The sequence below is a fragment of the Chanos chanos genome, chromosome 1, assembly GCF_902362185.1.
Source record: "Chanos chanos chromosome 1, fChaCha1.1, whole genome shotgun sequence".
Lineage (NCBI taxonomy): Eukaryota > Metazoa > Chordata > Actinopteri > Gonorynchiformes > Chanidae > Chanos > Chanos chanos.
In genome coordinates, this window is record NC_044495.1 from 25,582,211 (window position 1) to 25,601,299 (window position 19,089).

The 19,089-nt window shown below is 41.3% G+C and overlaps 2 protein-coding genes across 2 annotated transcripts in view; both read left to right on the plus strand.

Moving 5' to 3' along the window:
• Positions 1–10,337, plus strand: part of cped1 (cadherin-like and PC-esterase domain containing 1) — a 44,085-nt gene extending 33,748 nt beyond the window's left edge. Inside the window, exons 14-20 of the mRNA XM_030777264.1 lie at positions 3,474–3,591; positions 5,043–5,179; positions 7,237–7,457; positions 7,806–7,907; positions 8,489–8,576; positions 8,798–8,944; positions 10,098–10,337. Of these exons, the coding sequence (XP_030633124.1) occupies positions 3,474–3,591; positions 5,043–5,179; positions 7,237–7,457; positions 7,806–7,907; positions 8,489–8,576; positions 8,798–8,944; positions 10,098–10,337 (1,053 nt within the window). The remainder of the gene's footprint in view (positions 1–3,473; positions 3,592–5,042; positions 5,180–7,236; positions 7,458–7,805; positions 7,908–8,488; positions 8,577–8,797; positions 8,945–10,097) is intronic.
• A 2,921-nt stretch (positions 10,338–13,258) lies between these two features.
• wnt16 (wingless-type MMTV integration site family, member 16) lies at positions 13,259–17,853 on the plus strand. Its single transcript, XM_030782819.1, has 4 exons — positions 13,259–13,353; positions 13,519–13,745; positions 15,511–15,797; positions 17,389–17,853. The coding sequence occupies exons 1-4, from the start codon at positions 13,259–13,261 to the stop codon at positions 17,851–17,853; spliced, it is 1,074 nt and encodes a 357-aa protein (XP_030638679.1).
• The last annotated feature ends 1,236 nt before the right edge of the window (positions 17,854–19,089 follow it).

Consider the following 19,089-nt stretch of genomic DNA (forward strand, 5'->3'; position numbering starts at 1 on the left):
GTTAGCTTATTCCCTCTGCAATTAATTGCATCCATGTGTATGTTTTTTTGAGTCTTTGAAACAGCATAAGAGAGAGTGTGTGTGTGTGTATGCTGTGAGTTATAGCATCCCCTGTGCATACTGTTCTCTGTTCCTCTCTCTAGCCCGATCTCCCTATAGATATCTCTGTAACCTCCAGATGTTTTATGGGAATAAAATCCGAGGCCAAACAGGTGCGGTGAACAGATTCTGAGAAACCTGGTCGATTTTATGAGGAGAAATGCTTCAGTGAACATAAACAGAATATAGTGGACAGACTGAACAGTGCTTATAGGCATGTGTTTACTAATCATTTGACTCTGGGATTTAAGATATTCTTAATGATCATATCCTGGTAACCTTGTATTAATGTGTCTGAAGGACAACACATTAATACAAGGTCAACAGGATATGATCAGTTGTTGCCAAAGAGAAATACCTGTACTCTTTCTCTCTCTCTCCCTCTCTCTCTCTCTCTGTGTGTGTGTGTGTGTGTGTGAACATGTGTATATGCTAGGGTGCACGTGTGTGATCTCAGGCATAAAGGCATGTGAGAGATAGTGTGTTCCTGTCCTCATGGTTGATTTTGTGCATTCTCAGTGTTCTTCCTTTCTCCCTCACTTCCAAGTTTTCAAACACTTTTTCATTCAGTCTTTCATCTCGCTCCCTCTTCCTCCCTCTCTCACTGCCTGATCAAACCCATGCTGGTAAAAATGTTCTTCTATTCAGTGAATTCATACACTTGTATTTTTCCCTGCATTCTCTCATTCTTTTCTTTTTTTTGCCTCTCGCTCTCTGTCTCTCTCTCTCTCTCTCTCTCCACTCCCATTCCCACAGACTGAGCACAGCAGAGCAATAATCTATGTAGTAAAATATGAAAGCAAAATTATTTATATGAGTTAAGACATCCCCCCCCCCCCCCGTCCTTCTCTCTTTCTCAGTCTTTTACTCTCTCTCTTTACTCTCTCTCCCTTGGTAATAAATTCAGGTCAAATGTCCTTGAAGTCAGGGAACAAAAAGAGGGGATAAGATGTGTTGTTTTCCCTCAGCAGTCGATTGTTGAAATTTGGATCACGCTGCTATTGTCAAGGGATGCAAGGATTTGAGACACTATAGAACATGGGATTAACATGTCAGCGCCACTGTGCTATAGGATAACACCAGAGCATTTCACCTAATCCTGTTTCCACGGGGTTACCAGAAAAGATGCTTGTGGGGCCAGTTCAGTTTGTCAAAACAAAGGCCTTAACCAAGACAAGTAACTCAGACTCCTTCTTCCAATCCCATGCTGACCTTATCTCATTGTGGTTTCCATTAATTTGATTATATGAGAGAAACCATGTGACAGGATATGGTTACTATAACAACTCTTTGTGCTTCTCAAGGAGGTGTGTTATGACTGATCAGATTGTTGAAAGTTACTCTCAGGCATTGTAATATCTCTCTCCATAATTTAATTTGCACTTTGAAAAATGCACAGTCTGCCCTTTTGGCTAACTTGTTGCTATATGTAAAAGAATTGGTCTGTAATCACAATGAAAATAAGTAGTGAAATATTCTAAATGATTCCCAAAGAGAATCCATGCCTTCACTGTTTTGTTTAGGAACAAGGTAAGTTATTATTTATTGGACACCCATAGGGTTGCCTTAAGAGTAACTGATGGTGGAATGTGTGTGTGTGACCGCTCACTGTTGGCCTATATTCAGATATATAATTTTCTCCATTATGTTCTCCTCTCCTTCCCCTTTTACCTCTTTTCTGCATCACGTTCCATCTGGAAGAACTGTTGGTGTTACTGTTTCACTGTCAAAATGCACTAATCCCTTGAGAAATACTGCACTTGATGGATACTCAGGGGCCGTGCATGTTCTATCCTATCCATCAAAAAAAGGGTCTTTGTCGGGTTTCAGGCCTTTGGGGGTTTATTAATATAGGTCAGTTAAGACAGACTTTTCTTTCAAAGGACTTTTCTTGAAGTATGGATAAAAGAGGGAGAGTGGGGTGGCTGTGAAGTAGCTGTGGGTCATGGAGGGTTTTGTTTTGGGCTTGCACAATGATTGGTACTCCAAAGCCAAAGCCACTGGACACAGTGACCTGGTGCATGATCTAATGAAGAGTGTGTGGGAATAATCCCATATTCTCTATCAGCATGGTTAGTCTAGCTCTTTGATCACAGCAGATTACACTTGTTGTTTTTCTGTTGGGCTCAAAGCCCGGTAACTGACTCAAGTGTATCCTACTGGCTATGCGAACTTAAATGGAAAATTTCATACTCCCTACATGCACACAACAAACATCGCATGAGAAATGGGGAAGGAGTTTTGCGTGACACAGCTTTCTTGTCCTCTCGCTCTCTCTCTCTCTCTCTCTCAGTCTCTCTGTCTCTCTCTCTTTCTCTCTCTCTCTCATTGAGTGTTTTGTTAAATCCTCATTAAGGATCTCTTGGATTTATTGTGCTCTACCGGAAAGGTGGCTTGAGGATTTATCGGCTCAAATCAAAGCTTTCTCACTTCATGGAGAAACCGGAGGCCACGCAATTATAGCTCCCAAAAGGAAGATCAACAGAGGTGAAAGAAACTGACCTCAGATGTAGCAACTCTCTCTTTTTTTTTCCTCCTCTCAATTGAATGGAAAGACGCTGGATGAAGGAAGAAGAGAGGAAAGAAAGTTTTCTTTTCTCTCTCTCTCTAATTATAAATGCTGCACTTTTTTTTCTCTTTTGCATTGTGGTGAGAGCTCAGGCAATCGCAGTAGAAGAAAGAAGCCGCCGGGCTTCCGCTGGGCTGGGGCTGAGGCTACAGCGGTTGATTTATGCCGGCGAGCTCTGAATCAAAAGTCAGGCCGTGTTTACACGTGTACACCGTGTGCAGGTACGAACAAGAAAATCCCTGTTAAGTTGTCTTGTGGCACTTTGTTGTGAGCAGCAGCAGCTTCGTGGGGAATGTTGCGTGGTCATACGAAGCCCCTGTGGAAAGTAGCCATAGAGTGAGGGTGGGGGCCACGAGGAGTAAAGGGTTTTTTTTTTTTTTTAGGGCGGGGCGGCGGCAGCCCCTCTGTAGTAAGGCCAGACCCGGTGGCTCCCGCTAGGGCGCTACAAGGTCGAACCCTCTGTCACTCATGCTTGCTGAGTTTGTTTGACCTTTGACCCCATAATGAACATTGGCAAGTGGAGAGCAGCAGCTGGCATGCTGACTTTGATAGCACCGCCAGGCCCCTCACAGTGGTCTGCCACATTAAAGAATGGAAAAGAGAAAGAAGGTATGAGACATGGAAGCCCAAGAGATGACTCAGTTTCAGTCGAGGTTATATTTCTGACCTGAGTCACTAAAATGCTTCTGACACATTAGAAACTGTCCTGACTTACACAGTTCTAGAGTAAAGTTCAACATCTCTTCTTCAGTCATTTGCATTAATAGCACCTTTCCCTTTTTCTTTCCTGCATGCGTTCACACAGGATTGTGGTCTGGTGGTCCAACCTGATCAGCCCTGTGGTTTGGAGCCCCTTGCTTGGCTTAACTCTCCAGGTGATCCCAAGGCTTCAGCTCGGCCTTGTACCTCAGGAGATGTTCCAGGTGAGTTCAGAGCCTGTACCTTACTTTTACAGCACACACACTCAGATATGCACATGTGCAAACTGTAAATGTCTCCATCATCTGTTGTTTGCTCTGCTAATGGGGTTTACTCCTCCTTACAGGCAACATAAACTTGTTATGAAACCTCTTGGTACAACATCAATCATAGCTATAATTTTACAAGGTGAAAACAGCTGTGATAGATGTTTTTAATATGATTACTTTTTTTGTTTCTGATATATGATTTTGACCTCCAAAACAATTTTATCCTCACATGTTATAATTGCATGGGCTATATATTTGCTTAGATGAGCATCTGATAATCATTACATTAACCTTCCGCATCTTAATACCCCTGAACCTCAGGCAATAAAATCAGAAGACACAGTTCTGTGAATATCAGCTGGGTTAGTCTCTTCATGTGGTTAGCTTTGTCAGCAGAGCCATTCACTGATTTATTCATTTAAATATAGGAATGTCTTTAATTATCTTTAACAAATTATTTAAGTCACTGACAACGCTGGATACATGTGGGCTTTTACAAGGAACTTGTTCCCAAACGGGTCCAGTTGATGTGGGTTTATGTGTGTTAAGACCTGCTTTTCACACTGATTTAAATTTGGCCGAGCGAGAGTCCAGAACACAGTTTTAGGCCGTGCTGTCAAAATAAAATGTCAAACACTTCACTGACTAACTGCATCTCATTGGTGGTGGCCAGTGAGGGCCCATGCTCCTCAATCTGGATTACACTTATTAATCTACATCAGTATGTCTTAGCCCATCAGGTCAAATCTACGTCTCAACCCCTCACCGTATTCAAGGCAGCACTAATCAAGCCAGCACTATTGGAAAGATATTTTACTGTTACAGCTAGTCCCGACCTTAATCTAACTCAACCGATTTTCATTTCAGGGTCTCTTCCAATTTGGTTGCCTGAACAAGGTGTTTTGGTGCAGATTAAGACTTGCTCTCCCCAGGAAGATGGCAGGCAACCTTGGTTTCAGTCAATTGATATTCACAGAGAAGCAGTACCCTATTCCAGTTTTACGGTTCTATGATTAATTTCTCTGAGAGCAGTTGCTGAAAATTCACTCGCTTGTTATTTTCCAAATGAATCTTGTGATCTCCAAGAGGAAGCCAAATATTAGGTTTTTTGTATGGGAGGGATTTTTACGGTCAGCTTCTCTTTATGCGTTTAAAGCTCACATACCAGTTACAGACACACATAACCCATGTGAAGGATTTTTGCAGTCCTGATCAGTTTAGGGGCTGCTTTCTACTCCACTTTTAAAAATGTAGTATAATATATTTAAACCTAGACCCACGGATGCAAAAAAAAAACCCTTCATCATTAAGAAAAAATATAATATAAAGAAAGTCAACACTGAAATTTTCTAACACTTTAATTTGTCTTTTTCTTTCTGTCTGTTTCGTTGTCTGTTTATCTGAAGGGCGCTGGGTGGTTCCATGCCTCAGTTGCTCTGACAACAGGACTTGTGATTGGAGGGAGGTTACATGGCATCCAGACAGCTGTTATTATCCCTTGCTGCACAGACCTCAATTACAGAAATGTATGATGGATAAGAAGGTGAGCTAAATTCACAGATGTTTACTTGACATCAATCATCCATGACGTCCATTTCATTCTTATCTTCCCCATCTCATGTCCACCACGTGGAATAGACTTAGTACTCAGTGTATGCTCTTGTGCCCTATATTTGATGGGTTAATCTAACAGCTAATACAGATTTCCATAGCATCCTGTGCCAGAGTGGTTACCTCGTTAGCATGCAGCAGCAGCCACGGCCCGGCTGATATGATTAGAAGTTTAGCAGAAGGCCTTCAAGCCAGTTTCCAGCTGCTTTCCGAAAAGCTGTAGTATGAATCAGGTCCTGTCTGCCAGACAGCAGCTGCAATACAAATATATCCCACATGCTACACTGCTACCCTGAGCCTGGAGAGGAACTGAATGATAAACGATGAGAGAGAGGATAGTATACCTGTTCAGTAGGTATTGTCTTAAGGGAACAAAGTATCGTTTGCTTCCCTCTGTCATTACTCTTTTTCTCTCGCTCTGATTGATGCCAGGTGGTATAAGTAGTTGTGGAAGGATTTCATCTTCGCTTCCTAGCATGTTGGCTCTAAAACAAAGTCATTCTTCAGGTTTTATGGAGATACCCATAAATTATCAAATTAGAAACAGTGGGGTACCAAGCTATAGTAGACAAGCGAAGGCTCTAGAGCGGGCGGAGCCTTCAGGCTAAGTTTGGACATGCATATATAACATCTCCAGTGAAGCAGCAGGGCACTTCTGATTTAAGACTTAGGAGAGGAACAGTGACACTGAGAGGGCGTTTGGTGGTTTGGGCACGTTTTCCCTCTCTCCAAAACCAGTGGACCACAGCTTCCGACAGGGCAATTAGCCCACAAATTGGAAAAATGCAGAGCCTTGGGAAATATGGATTGTGAAATGTGACTTTGGGAAAACAATATGAGTGCCAAACAAGACTTAGATTTTTTTTTTCTTTTTTTTGCAAGTCATTGCATGCTGTTGACTTAGAAGTCACAGTTGGACTAACTTTTGGGGGGTTTCTTTTGTTTTTGTTTTTGTTTTTTCCTGCTGGCGGACAACATGAAATTATTTGAGCCTCAATGGATTGTTGCTGAACATGGCATCATTTCCATTACTTCATTCTGAGTGGCAGATAGAGTTTAGGTCAAGGCCCACAAAGCATTGGTGCATTAGTAAATTTGGCATTATCCACTGGCTGAGTGTATGTTCAGCCTAAGATTACTCTATGTCCTCTTGTAGTTAATTGCATTTCCACTGCTCATATAATGGCCACCTCTAAGTTTAGCCTCCTTGCTAGTTAATAAGACCCTTTAAACTACTGTTCAAAGGCATGACACTCACCATGTGAGCAGCTGGCACATACTGCTTTATACCCATACAATGCTATGCTTGTTTGTGCCCTTCAAACCTCTCCCCTTCTTGCCTTTTATTCATCCCTCATGTCCTCATTTTACCATGACAGCAGCATGAAAACAAAATGAGGGTGTTAGTTTTTGGAGATCTAAAAACTATGTGAGTGTATCGGAGTCAGAGTTGGAGTGTGCTAGAGTTTCATCCTCAGGATCTGTGTGTATTTTGCACTGTTGTCGTGGTGACATTATGTGTGCATGTGAGTGTGTGTGTGTGTGTGCGCATGTGTGTGTGCGCTCATGTATGTGTGTGTGTGTGTGTGTGTGTGTGTGTGTGTGTGTGTGCACGTGCATGTGCATGTGCACATCAAGCCAGCCTAACTTACTTGTCATGTGTGTCATGACCACAACCATTCTTGGTTTTCCACAACAGTGAGTAACTGTTGAGAGACTCTCCGTTGAATTAAAGTAGGTAAAGTCGGCACTCTTTTCAGGGAGACTGTTTTTCTTTATAGCCTTCCTTTCACACACATGGTGTGACAGGACAGATGCTATTGCATTTGAGTTTTGTCATAACATTCAGCCTCTCTCTATGGCTGAAACAGGTCAGGCATAGATGGAGATAACGATTCAGCCTCAAACCCCCAACGATTCAGAGGATTTCCATGGTCCCCTCTAAAAGATATATTGTGTGAAATATGATGGATATGTGGTTTGTCTCAGGTCTTGTTCATTGGTGACTCCACCAATCGAGGGATGATGTATTACTTGATGGAGCGAGTGAACACTACGCTGGAGGACTGGGACAAAGCCCATGACACCATCATCTACCACAACCTCAACCAGGGCAGGACACTCATCAGTTACACCTACTACCCCCAGTTCTGGCTGCACAGGACTCAAAGACCGACCTTTGAAAGAGCCCTACTGGAGCTTATAGAGAGGTTTGTGTGACTCCATGTTTTTCAGTATTGTGTTGAATTCACTGCCATGATGCCAAAAATCGGTCAATGTCTGTTTGAAGTGTACATATGTTTAGGGAAGTTGGTGATTGTATCAGCAGTGTGTAAAGGAAGGGTAGAGGACTGTGTAACAGATTCATTTAAACCATTACTGTCTGTAAACCACCGCTGCCTCAGCACCTTCGTCATCTTACCCAGCATTTGATGTGGGTACAGAGAGGAAAGATATAAAGCACAGATGTGTCTGCATGCGTAGGTCGGTGGGTGTACATCTGAGTGTGTGTGTGTGTGTGTGTGTGGCTGTGATTCTTAACTATTCCATCTGTCCAGGTCTCGTCCTTTGGAGAACTCCCATCAGACGGTACTGGTTGTAGGAGGAGTTCAGTGGCTCAACTTAAACCATCTGATGGCTATGCAACAGGTCTTAGAGAGGTACACCAACATGCTCAAAGATAATTATTTTTTTAAAAAAAGCCCCAAGCCTTGTTAAAGTAAATTAACCACTGCTTGATTAATTCAAGCAATTCTAGCGGCAAATGCCAGCCCACAAACAGAACCCCTGTTTTTCTCTTTATTTCTAACTGTTAAAGCTGTTTTCCTTGTTGTTACTCTTTTTCATGAAAAATTGCTAATCTTATTTAAACGTAGATTGGTCTGCCCAGTCAATCAATATAAGTTATTTTTGCTGTGACACAATGTCAGTGTTGTTCATAACACAGAGCCAGCAGTCAGATATGTTGATCTTGTCTTTGAAAATGTGCTACAGAACCATGTTCACTGATCAGAAGCTGCCCAAGATATATCTTATAGGCAGTTATAATGTGGTGCCATCCCAGACTGTACTAATCTCAAGTTTCGCACACCTTACGTCGCATAAATTTCATAGGTTCTACACTCTGTATAACCAGATTGTTATCTCTGAAATTATTCTTGCTGCATGTGCTTTTACTGCAACACTTGTCAAATGAATCTCTATGTGCTTCTCTTTCTCTGTCTCTCTGACTCCTTCACAGAGAGAATTTGCAGAATATTCTTGTGGTGGTCAAATCTATGGGTATGGGTTTCCACCTCCCCGTGGATGGGATTCGCTCACTGTCTTTGGTAGGTAGCATACCACTCTACTTATCTCTCTTTGAGTAAAATGGAAAATCTATAAAGAAAATAGAAAACAGAGACGATCAATGTACATGAAAAAGGGGTCTCAGTGGCATTGCTCTGAATGGCCAGAAAGATCAATAATCATCATTAATAATTGTGATCAAGCTCATTAATGTACTCAGTTCTCTTTTTGTATTGTTCTCCTTTATACTTTCTCTCACCAGTCTGGGGTTCAAGAACTTTACAAAATGAACAAGAACATTCTCACAAGTGCAAAGAATTCTGGGTATGAAGTTGTAGACACCTTCAGCATCACGATGGGCCGTTATAAAGAGTTCCTGCAAGGCCGATGTGCCTGTCATTTCCACGAGGTAGCCAACTGAACTTATCACTATGTTTTAATCTACTTATCGCTCACAAACCAATGTTTTTCTCTGTGTTATTAAATGTTTTGTGTGATGTTATTATAATCAATCTTTTCAATGATGTGTGAAACTTGCACAGCCAAAGATCACAACAGCAGGGAATCAGGGCCCCAGAGTTAATGCTGTGAATTTGTTTCTGTCATTATATTATTATGGGCATTTGCTACACCGATACATATGCTGACTCAACAACATCTGAGCTATGACTTCAATCCAGTTTCCAGGGAAAATGGTGTAAGGCAGACCTCCAACCTCTATTTGGCTAGTGTAGATGAAGGAAATTGGTTCTTAACATTGCTCTCGATGACTGATCCACTCCTCCTTCATTCTCTCCCTGCCCCATAAATCTCTCTTTAAGTGGAGCCATTTTGTTTTTATTCTACCATAAAATCGCCCACCAGATCGGTTAATGAGTAATTAGCAATTAGGCAGGCTTTTATTTGGTCATAAAGAGCACGTTGGTAGCAGATGCGGTTGGGGTGGCGGTGTGTGAAGTGGTAGCCCAGACGTGCTAATCCTCGTCACATCTGGGGCTGGAAACACTGCAGGCAATGCCACAGGCAGAGCAGAAAATCTCCTCTTAAAACCCCCAGTGGTAATAAGCCCAGACCTAAATCTGCCCTGACGGAAGAACTAGGAGATGTTTTGGGTTTGGAGAATGGCTGTTGTGTAATTTATGCGAGTAGTCTCCATTGTTATGATGACGGATGCTATAAGTACGTGATGAAGAGTGCCAAACAGCAATTTAAAGATTTCTAGAATGATCCATTTGTGTCCATCATAGCTTACTTTGACAAATAGCTGTGCAATTGTGGAGGGAGAAAAATTCCATCCATTTTCCAAACTACATGCTGAAAAATTGCTGAGAAGATATCGTTGAAACTATAAAAGTGTATTAATATACAAGTTTGCCTAGTATCTTCAGTGTTACAAATGTATTAGTTATCTAGCAAGAGTCTTTAACTGTGATCTCTACTTTCACCGAGTTGTGAATTTGTGTAGATGATATGTCTCGCTGTTTCTCTTGGTACATGAGGCTTTTCATATGCAGCATGCGATGAATTGGGGTAAACTGAGCCTTTCTCTCTCTGTTTTAAAGGTAGGGAAACCCTCATTCTCCTCAGCACCTCTACACAGGAAAATGAAGATCCTGAGACATGGAGGTGAAAGTGGGACTGAGACCAATAGACCATTTGACCAACAAGAGGAGGTGCTATGGTCTCAACCCAATTCGTCGTATCATGTTAGAGGAGCAGTGAATCAGGTCTATTCTGAGATTCTGCTGAGCAGAGTGTGTGCTAACCATGGACACAACAAAACTGCAGTCCTCACTGACTGACAATAAGAGCGGCTGGTGACGCCACAAAATGTGTGTGTGTGTGTGTGTGTGTAAGTGTAAAATTAAGAGAGAACTCAGTTACAGAGTGAGAGAATATATGTGCCCATAAAGTTGAAGTGTATGTGTGAGAGGGCTCATTTTTTCCAAAGTCATAGAGGGACATGATCACTCAGTCTTTTGTCAGCAGTACAGCCTCACCCTGAAATCACCTGTGATTGGTCCAAACCACTTATGAATGTGTCATACAGTCTCAGTGGTGGATAAGGGGGTAGCTCAGAGGGGGTGGTAGAGTCCATATGGAAAGAGATGGGATGGGCTGAATGCCCCTGAAATCCTGCCAAAAATGACTTCAGCAGCTGCAACTTAAGAGCAGGCTTAAGAGTGGCCATGGTTCAGGGGTGATCAAGAATAACTTCCCTACTCACACAAACAGCCACGTAAACCTCTTCCAGAATGACTCTGCCACCAAAGCTGTGGCTGCAGTATTCTGCAAAATGGGTTTGAAACATTTAAAGGACATATTTTGAGTGCCTTTGAAGTTATGAAGCATCACAATGTCACTTTTAGAGAGACTCTGGTGACTTTGAAGTCTATGTGTTTTGCTTCAAATACCTCAGCTACAAGTGTTTATGAGGTTCTTTCAAGCCAAAGGTCTTATGAATGTTATTATTTTTTTGTTTTGTTTTGTTTTTACACAAATGTCTTATGTATAATTCACATATTTCAATATATTTTTCTACTGATGTATTTTTATGCCTTTGATAACAGTGTTAAGAATACAGAATACTAAATTGTTTACAGAAGGGATGTATGTATTTCACGTATTTGATATAAAACTTGTTAAATGTCTCCGCTAAATTGCTGGAGGGCATGACATGTTTGATTTGATTGGAGTCGTATTCAGGCTACATATCGAATGATGCTGATCTTCTACCGTGATCCAGACTGAAATCACAAAGAGAGGGACTCTGGAGGAAAAAAATCCATTTTTAAATAATACTCATCGTCTAAAACTTTACTGTAATAAGGCCTTAAATATTATTTCTTCAAGCGGTAAAAAATACTTTCCTCGTCCGAAACCGCACACCAATCCATGTCCAGTCGGAGTAGCCTGCATTTTATCGGATGGTGAGAGAAACTTGGAAGCAAATGTGCGATGTGTTTGAACGACTGTTGAAGTGCAAATTTAATCATACGTTTCCAAATGTATTTCAGAATGTGTATATGCTGTCGCATGTAAACGTTCAGAACGGATATAGACTGAAAACAGATACAATAAAATATATATTTTCCTAACTTATCTCTGACTCTTAAATTATTTGTTTTAACTCTCTGAAACTTTAGGCTACCACCTCTAAGTTTAAACGTTGTCTAAAAAATCGAAGCCCACCGAATTATGGGAGTTGACAGGTAATTCGCGCGGCGACATTGGCTCTATTAAATGTAATCTGTCACTCTGTTAAATAATATCGCCATGCCGCTATCTTCTTTTTCTATGGTTTCCAATACTGACCGATGAATTATTGCAACGACAGCGCAAAACCAGTCTAACGAAGGGACACGCATTTCTCAGCCCTTTTCAGCGCAAATACGGACAAAGCCTAGGAAGTTAGTGTTATGCTATTAGATGTCAGACGACTGAATTTAATACAGCCTTAAACGCTTAAAAATTGAATGTCGACTGAGGTTTGAATGTTCAAAAAGATTAAATTTGCACAAGGTACGGTTGTTCGCTTTCCACTGCAATGAATATAATAGGCCTAACATGACGAAGATTAAAAAAAAATCATACACTGAAAGTAAGTATAATAAGTAAAACATTATTAGTAAAACGTGGTCTTTATTATGAGATAACAATAATAATAATAACCCATTTTTGATGCGGTAGTACTGAATATTTACAAATATGTTTACAGTATGCTAGACCACATGCAATTTGTACGAAACGGAGAATCATCTTAAATTGAATAATCAAAATATTTATTGGTTTAAGCATTTTTAATAGGCTTATTTCACTGTTTCGTCGGAATTAACGCATCCTTTAACTGTAACAATCTACAGCAACCGACGGTGGTCCGGCGTGTCAATATGTGGTGTAGAAGGACTCCGAAATCAGTGCGCTTTACTGGTCAATCTAGAAATTACACGCTATGTCTGACGGTATTTTTGGACTGATTCACGTAATCACTTTCACAGAGCTAAATTATTTTCTCTGTTGAATTTTCTTGTCGAAATCATTTATCCAATCCATATGTAATTTTATGACAAAATATTATATACCATTTAGAAATGCATTAACCGACTTAACATTGCTTGTAAGTGCAAGAAAAACTGTATAACTTTTTGCGCTGGTTCCGTATGCTTTTTGAATTGTCTCAGATAACCGTGCTTTTAGTTAATTTCACTGAGATATAGTGAGTAGCAAAAGAACTGGCTCTATTGGATGTCTACCACTCTTTTGTGGATTATGTTTTACACTTTCCGCCTTAACTCATAGCCTCTCTATCCAGCGCTGGCTCGCTGGAATTTTGGACCGTCCAATTACCGTAGCGAACCGACGCGCCTTCTGAATATGAATAGACTTTTTCGCCAATGGGGGTGTGGGAGTACGCAGTAGGAGAGGTCCAACCCGAAGTTTCTGAAAGCAACATATAACTGCTTGTCTATGCTGCTGGACGCCACTGAAAAGTAATCTAATTACCTGTCCATCCTCGTTTTAAGCATCATAGTAGAGTTGCTAACATTTGGTTGCAATCGGTCTCCCTAATGGATTCCCTTGAAGTAGTCAGGATGAGCGCTGTGTGCGGATTACAGGCACATTATCTGGTTTAGAAGTTTAGCATGAAGCGATTTCTATCAGTGCAAGTGATGGATTTATCACTTTATTGCAATGCCATGCAGAAGCCTTAAATGAGGAGGACATGGAGAACAACACCAGTCTCGGAATACACTGGCTTTACTTCTTGTGTATCCTATTTTTTTCGGGTTATCCTGTATGTTGCCAAGGGAGCTGGATGTAAGTAATGAGCCATTCTGAGTTTATTTGAATTTATTTGCGTTCTTCACCAGTTGTAGCTAGAATTTTCCCTTTCCTCGATGTCTAGCTTCTGTAACCCACCTCGTCCACGGTGAGGAGGAAAGACAGCGCTGTTTGACCATTGTCCACTGCTCCGCATCACAGGTGGCTGGGCATTACGTCCGTGGGAGTACCAGAGAAGATGGGTTGCGCAAATCTGCCGCTAACGAATAAACAGAAAGATCTGTGTAAAAGAAAGCCCTATTTGATGCCAAGCATCAAAGACGGCGCGCGCCTGGGTATCGCCGAATGCCAGACGCAGTTCAAACACGAGCGGTGGAACTGCACGACGAACCGAGAACCCTCTGTGTTCGGTTACGAGCTGACCAGTGGTAAGAGGAGTTTCAGTTTATTGTCCTTAACTCTTCCTTAAATTTTGGCTTGTAGTAGTGTTGTTGTATTTCCATATGACATTTGAAAGGCTTGACAGACTTTAACTTTGACAGTTGTCGAATTTATTCCCACTTGTATGTACGGAAGCCTAATTAATAGGCCTATGTGAAAGTTTTACCCTGCATGCACGAGCTAGTCAATCATAGAGGTAGTGTTAAATTTATGAAATAGTTTCGCTTGCGCGAAGTTGCGCAAAATTGAACATTGATCTGGAGGGATGCATGAACACTAAAACGCGCTCTCTCACTTTTTCTTTTTCGCCTGTTTAATTGGTATCTTAAAAACGAGTTTTAAATGTTGGGAAGGTGACGAGAATAGATTTGTGAAACAGCTGTATAGCTTCTAAACCTCGTAGCCTAATAAAAACGTTTTAAATATTAGGAAGATGAATCGATTTATAAAACAGCTGTGTTGATCTGCAGTTCAGGCAGCACCGCGCATCTGCTTCGATTTAACCGTCTCAACGTGAGGTTTATAAACGGTCAAGTGTTGTCTTTGAACAGAGAACTACTTCGCTCTCTCAATGTTAATCCAACGGGATTACAGATCTTGTAATAGTAGACACGGGCTCTTTGTTTTCGCAGTCCACTCCGAAATCTATCCACCGTGGGACTCAAAAAACTGAGACCAGGACCTGCTTTGGAGTTCATTTCACTTTGTTAAAACGTAATCAATTTCTTCCTCTCGGATAAATGCATGCGTACGATCTATATGCACCAGTTAGCATCGGTAATATGAATTCTTTCAACAAATTGTTGAATGTCATGAGGATCTTAACTGAGTTAACCGAACTGTAGTGGTGAGAACAGGCCACTCTCTCTTTGCGTTGTGAAGTAGAAGGTTGCAGGCAAGATGGTAATTCGTTTAATCGAGGTTGTGCTCTTATTAAATTAGAGTTGAACGGATTTCAGTGAAAATGTTTGACTCATACATGACTCAACGCAAAACCTTTGCCCATATGTGACTCAAACAAGTTTAGTTAAAATAAGAATATCTTGTGATTTTAGATCTCTGCATTCAACAGCATCAAAATGCGCAAAACGTTTCTGAACATAGTTCAACATGTAGAATTTTTACATACTAAGATCGTTTTAGCTCGAGGGAAAACTTGACCATTTTCACTACTGTATTTACCTTCATTACAGTTACTTTTAATCACATAATAAGGTTACGGTTTAAATCAAAGATATTTGCTAACAGCATGTTTACGAAGTGGTATTAATTCCTGAAAAGACAACAATTTGCCCAAAAATTTAAAGAGCTCACTGTCTCCCATGAATGTTTTAATCATTTACACACATTGTTTATCATTTGCTGTACAAGCTCTTATAATGCTTCTACTAATTGAAAATAGATCCATCTTATGTTTAGGATGGAACCCAATCTCATCTGTTCACACATGGAAACCAAATCCAGTGCTAACAAACACACACGCGTGCGTGCACACGCATGCACACACACACACACACACACACACACAAGCGCACAAACACACTTTTTCCTTTGATACAAGGCATCATCTCACAGTGTGAGGCATGAAAATTAAATGGAAGTTGATTGGGCAAGACACAGAGAGCATGTTATTGTATGAGGCTGTTTACTGTAGTATTATCTCTGAATACCTCAAGAGGTTCATCCATTAACTTTTTAAGAGACATGACAGTGGGTGATATACTGGCTCTTGTCTCTCTCTGTCTCTCTCAGGAACTAAAGAGACAGCGTTTATCTATGCAGTGATGGCTGCGGGGCTGGTTCATGCAGTGACCCGTGCGTGCAGTGCAGGCAACTTGACAGAATGTTCGTGTGATACCAGCCTACAGGGCACTGGTTCGCCTGCCGAAGGCTGGCACTGGGGTGGCTGCTCCGACCATATTCAGTATGGCACCTGGCTCAGCCGTCGCTTCATCGACAGCAGCGTAAAGAACGTCTCTGCCCGAGGGGGAGATGCTCTTCTCACCATGAACCAACATAACAGTGAGGCTGGCCGCCAGGTGAGAGAGGGTGAAAGTCAAGCGTGAATGTATTTATTTGAAGGAAAGAGGGCAAGAGAATAAAAGACCTACATAGAAACACAGAGAGGGAATGTGGATAATCAAATTTTATTTAATTTGTCAAAATACGTGTGACTTGACAGTGTGGCAAAAGGCTGTTCTGTCCTGTTCTGTCCAGTGAGAAATGCATTCCTCACAGATATACTCAATCTAAGGGAGAAAGCCAGAGATAGCACAAAATCTTGTATGATTACTTGATATTTTCATTCTTAAGATCGTAATGATTGAGCAGCATGAAGATAATACCCATGTATGTATTGAAAACTGATTTTCATAAGTTTGCTCACGAAGCATCTTGATTTGACCATGAGGGAGTTGTAAATGTGATGGGCTGTTTCAGTGTGGCATGTTTGAAATTGTTTGTGCCATTTTTAACTTCATTGCTTCTGATTTTTCTGATGTTTGCCTTCCAAAAGCATCTGTGTAGAAACCATCACTGAGGCATTTAGAAGTATTCTCCAGAGATGCACACACACACACACACACACACAGAAATGCAGTATTTTGCACTGGTGATCAGGAATCCCTACTCTGAAAGAAACAGCTAGTACAGTGGGTCTGTGGCCACACCACTATTGTGTTACATAGTCTTTTATGTGTGTAAAAATTTGATGTATAAAGGAGAGGAAGAACAACAGTGGATATGGACAAGAGCATATGTATATTAATGTAATTTTCAGAGGAAAATAAAACACATAATTGTGCTGTCATGTTTCATCTCAGGCTGTTCATTGGATTTATCAGGCAAAGCAAATCCTGTCTGCCTCTCTGTCTGTTTTTGATTAATTTGAGCAACACCATATTTATCAGCAGAAACTGAAAAGCAGCTTTCCACAGGATTCCACAGACTTAATTGGAAAAGATGAGCAGAATTTGCAAACCTCTCCCACAGATTCCTTTCGGGTGCACAGAGAAGCCGACACACAGAGAGACAGAGAAAGACAGACAGAGAGAAAGAGAGAGAGGGAAAGAGGGAGAGTAGGGCTACATTTACACATAATACAAGCTGAGCCACTGACGACTCTACATCTGTTTAGAGTCTCAAACAAACACAGTACTCTCTCTCTCTCTCTCTCTCTCTCTCTCGTTCTCACACACACACATACACACATACACACACACTGCCCTGCCTGTCAGAGGAAAAGGGGATGAAGGATAGAGAAGGAGGTGTAGAGTCATCCAAAATATCCTAAATCCCTTTGCCTAGGGGCTTGTGGTTCGAGAGAAAAACCAAGGCAAGATCATACATTCTGAGTAAACTCTCCTGATGATTGACTTTTGTTCTAGTTTTTCCCATTGCAGGAAGTCTGTGGATTAGATTGTGCAAGAGTTGGCAGGGCATTGACCAAATGCCTGCTCATCTGCAGGTTCACATCAGGATTCATATTTCTGAACTTTCAATCCAAGAGGATCACAGACACTGACAGACTCATTGAAAAATAGATGTTGTGGAGGTGGAGCTACTGATCATAACTGTCATCTCAGAGAGTTTTCCACATTCATCACGCTCTCCCCTGTTCTCTTCCTGTAGGCCATTGCCAACACCATGTCCACAGACTGCCGTTGCCATGGCGTTTCAGGCTCATGCGCAGTGAAGACATGCTGGAGGACCATGGCGGCGTTCGAACGTGTGGGAGATTATCTCAAGGAGCGTTATGAAACCAGCGTGCAGGTCCTGGACCGCACAAAGAGGAAAGTACGGCGTAAGGAAAAGGACCAGCGACGTGTGCCCATAGGCAAAGAGGAGCTCATTTTCCTCAACAAGTCGCCCAATTACTGTCTAGAAGACAAGCGACTGGGCGTGGCCGGGACACGAGGCCGACGGTGCAACCGAACTTCAGCTGGGCCAGACGGCTGCAACCTGCTGTGCTGTGGGCGGGGCTACAACACACACGTGGTGCGTCACGTTGAGCGCTGCGAGTGTAAATTTGTTTGGTGCTGCTATGTACGCTGTCGACGCTGTGAAACCATGAACGACATGCACACTTGCAAATAAATAGACAGTTATGTAATCTCATGAGATTAGAGGTGATGGAATATCTCTTCATGCACCTCCTATAGTCCATAGTCCAACACCTCTGACTGACCATCCACTCCTGACTCCAACCTTGACAAGATATCTTATGCTAACTGCTACTAGGACATGGCTGATTTGATGCCAGGTATTACAATCCTCAGGAAATGAACACAGTGTAAATTCATTTAAAAAGTAATCAAGGGTTCTGAGATGTTAACATGAGCTGACTGTTGAATCTGATCAAAGACATGAGATTTTATTAAAGGCAGATATCAGAGAAGAATCAAATCGGCACAGATTTCCAAACTGAGTAGATGTTTGTGTTACAATACCAATGCTTTTTTTCACACTGATTTGCTCTCAGCTCTGTGCTGCACCAGGTGACTAAGTGAACATTTTCAAATAAGGGTAATAAGGGAACAGAGATACTGATACTGATTCATTTGGAAAAGTGAAACATTGATGTAAATATATGTTGATTTCGTATTTTTTTTTTTTACATTAAAGGTCAGTATTGCAGACCGATAATAAATCAGACCTCCCTTTGTGGCAATATTTACTGAATGCCTATGTCATTTGCCTGTGTAACTCTTTGATGTGTTGAATGCATTTGTCTTGGGTTTTTTTTTAGGTCTCCTTTAAGTGCTCATGACATCATGTAATTATTCATAAGAAGTGGAGTAATATTACAGTGAAATAATACTCTATAATTAAGTGTTTATATCTGATATTATTTAGGTGACAATATAAATATCCACATTTTTCAAGTCCAAGATAAATGTTATATTATCAAATTACAGGTATAAAGGTGTTTATGAATGTAGCATTGTAAATGTTTATACTTTGTAAATATTAAATTATGCAGGACTTTGGACAGATTGTACGGTCTTCAGCATCCAGCAGTGTGTGTGTATGTGTGTGTGTTTTAAACACATGACTTTATGCCTGAGCTTCTGGTGTTGGATGTGTTTCTAGCATTTGTCTAACTCTGTGAACATGTTAATCCTCCACCTCCTCCAACCCTTCAGTAGAACCCCCTCTCCCCACCCCACAAGGAAAAGTGATTTGTTAGAAGTAGCAAAGTTGTGCCAAATACCACAAGTGCTTTCTCTTAAAGAGAGCTTTTAAAAGCTAACACAACAGGCCCTGTAATATCCTTGCGCAAGGCACAGAACACCTCAACCAGAGTTAGACACAGACACACACACACACATG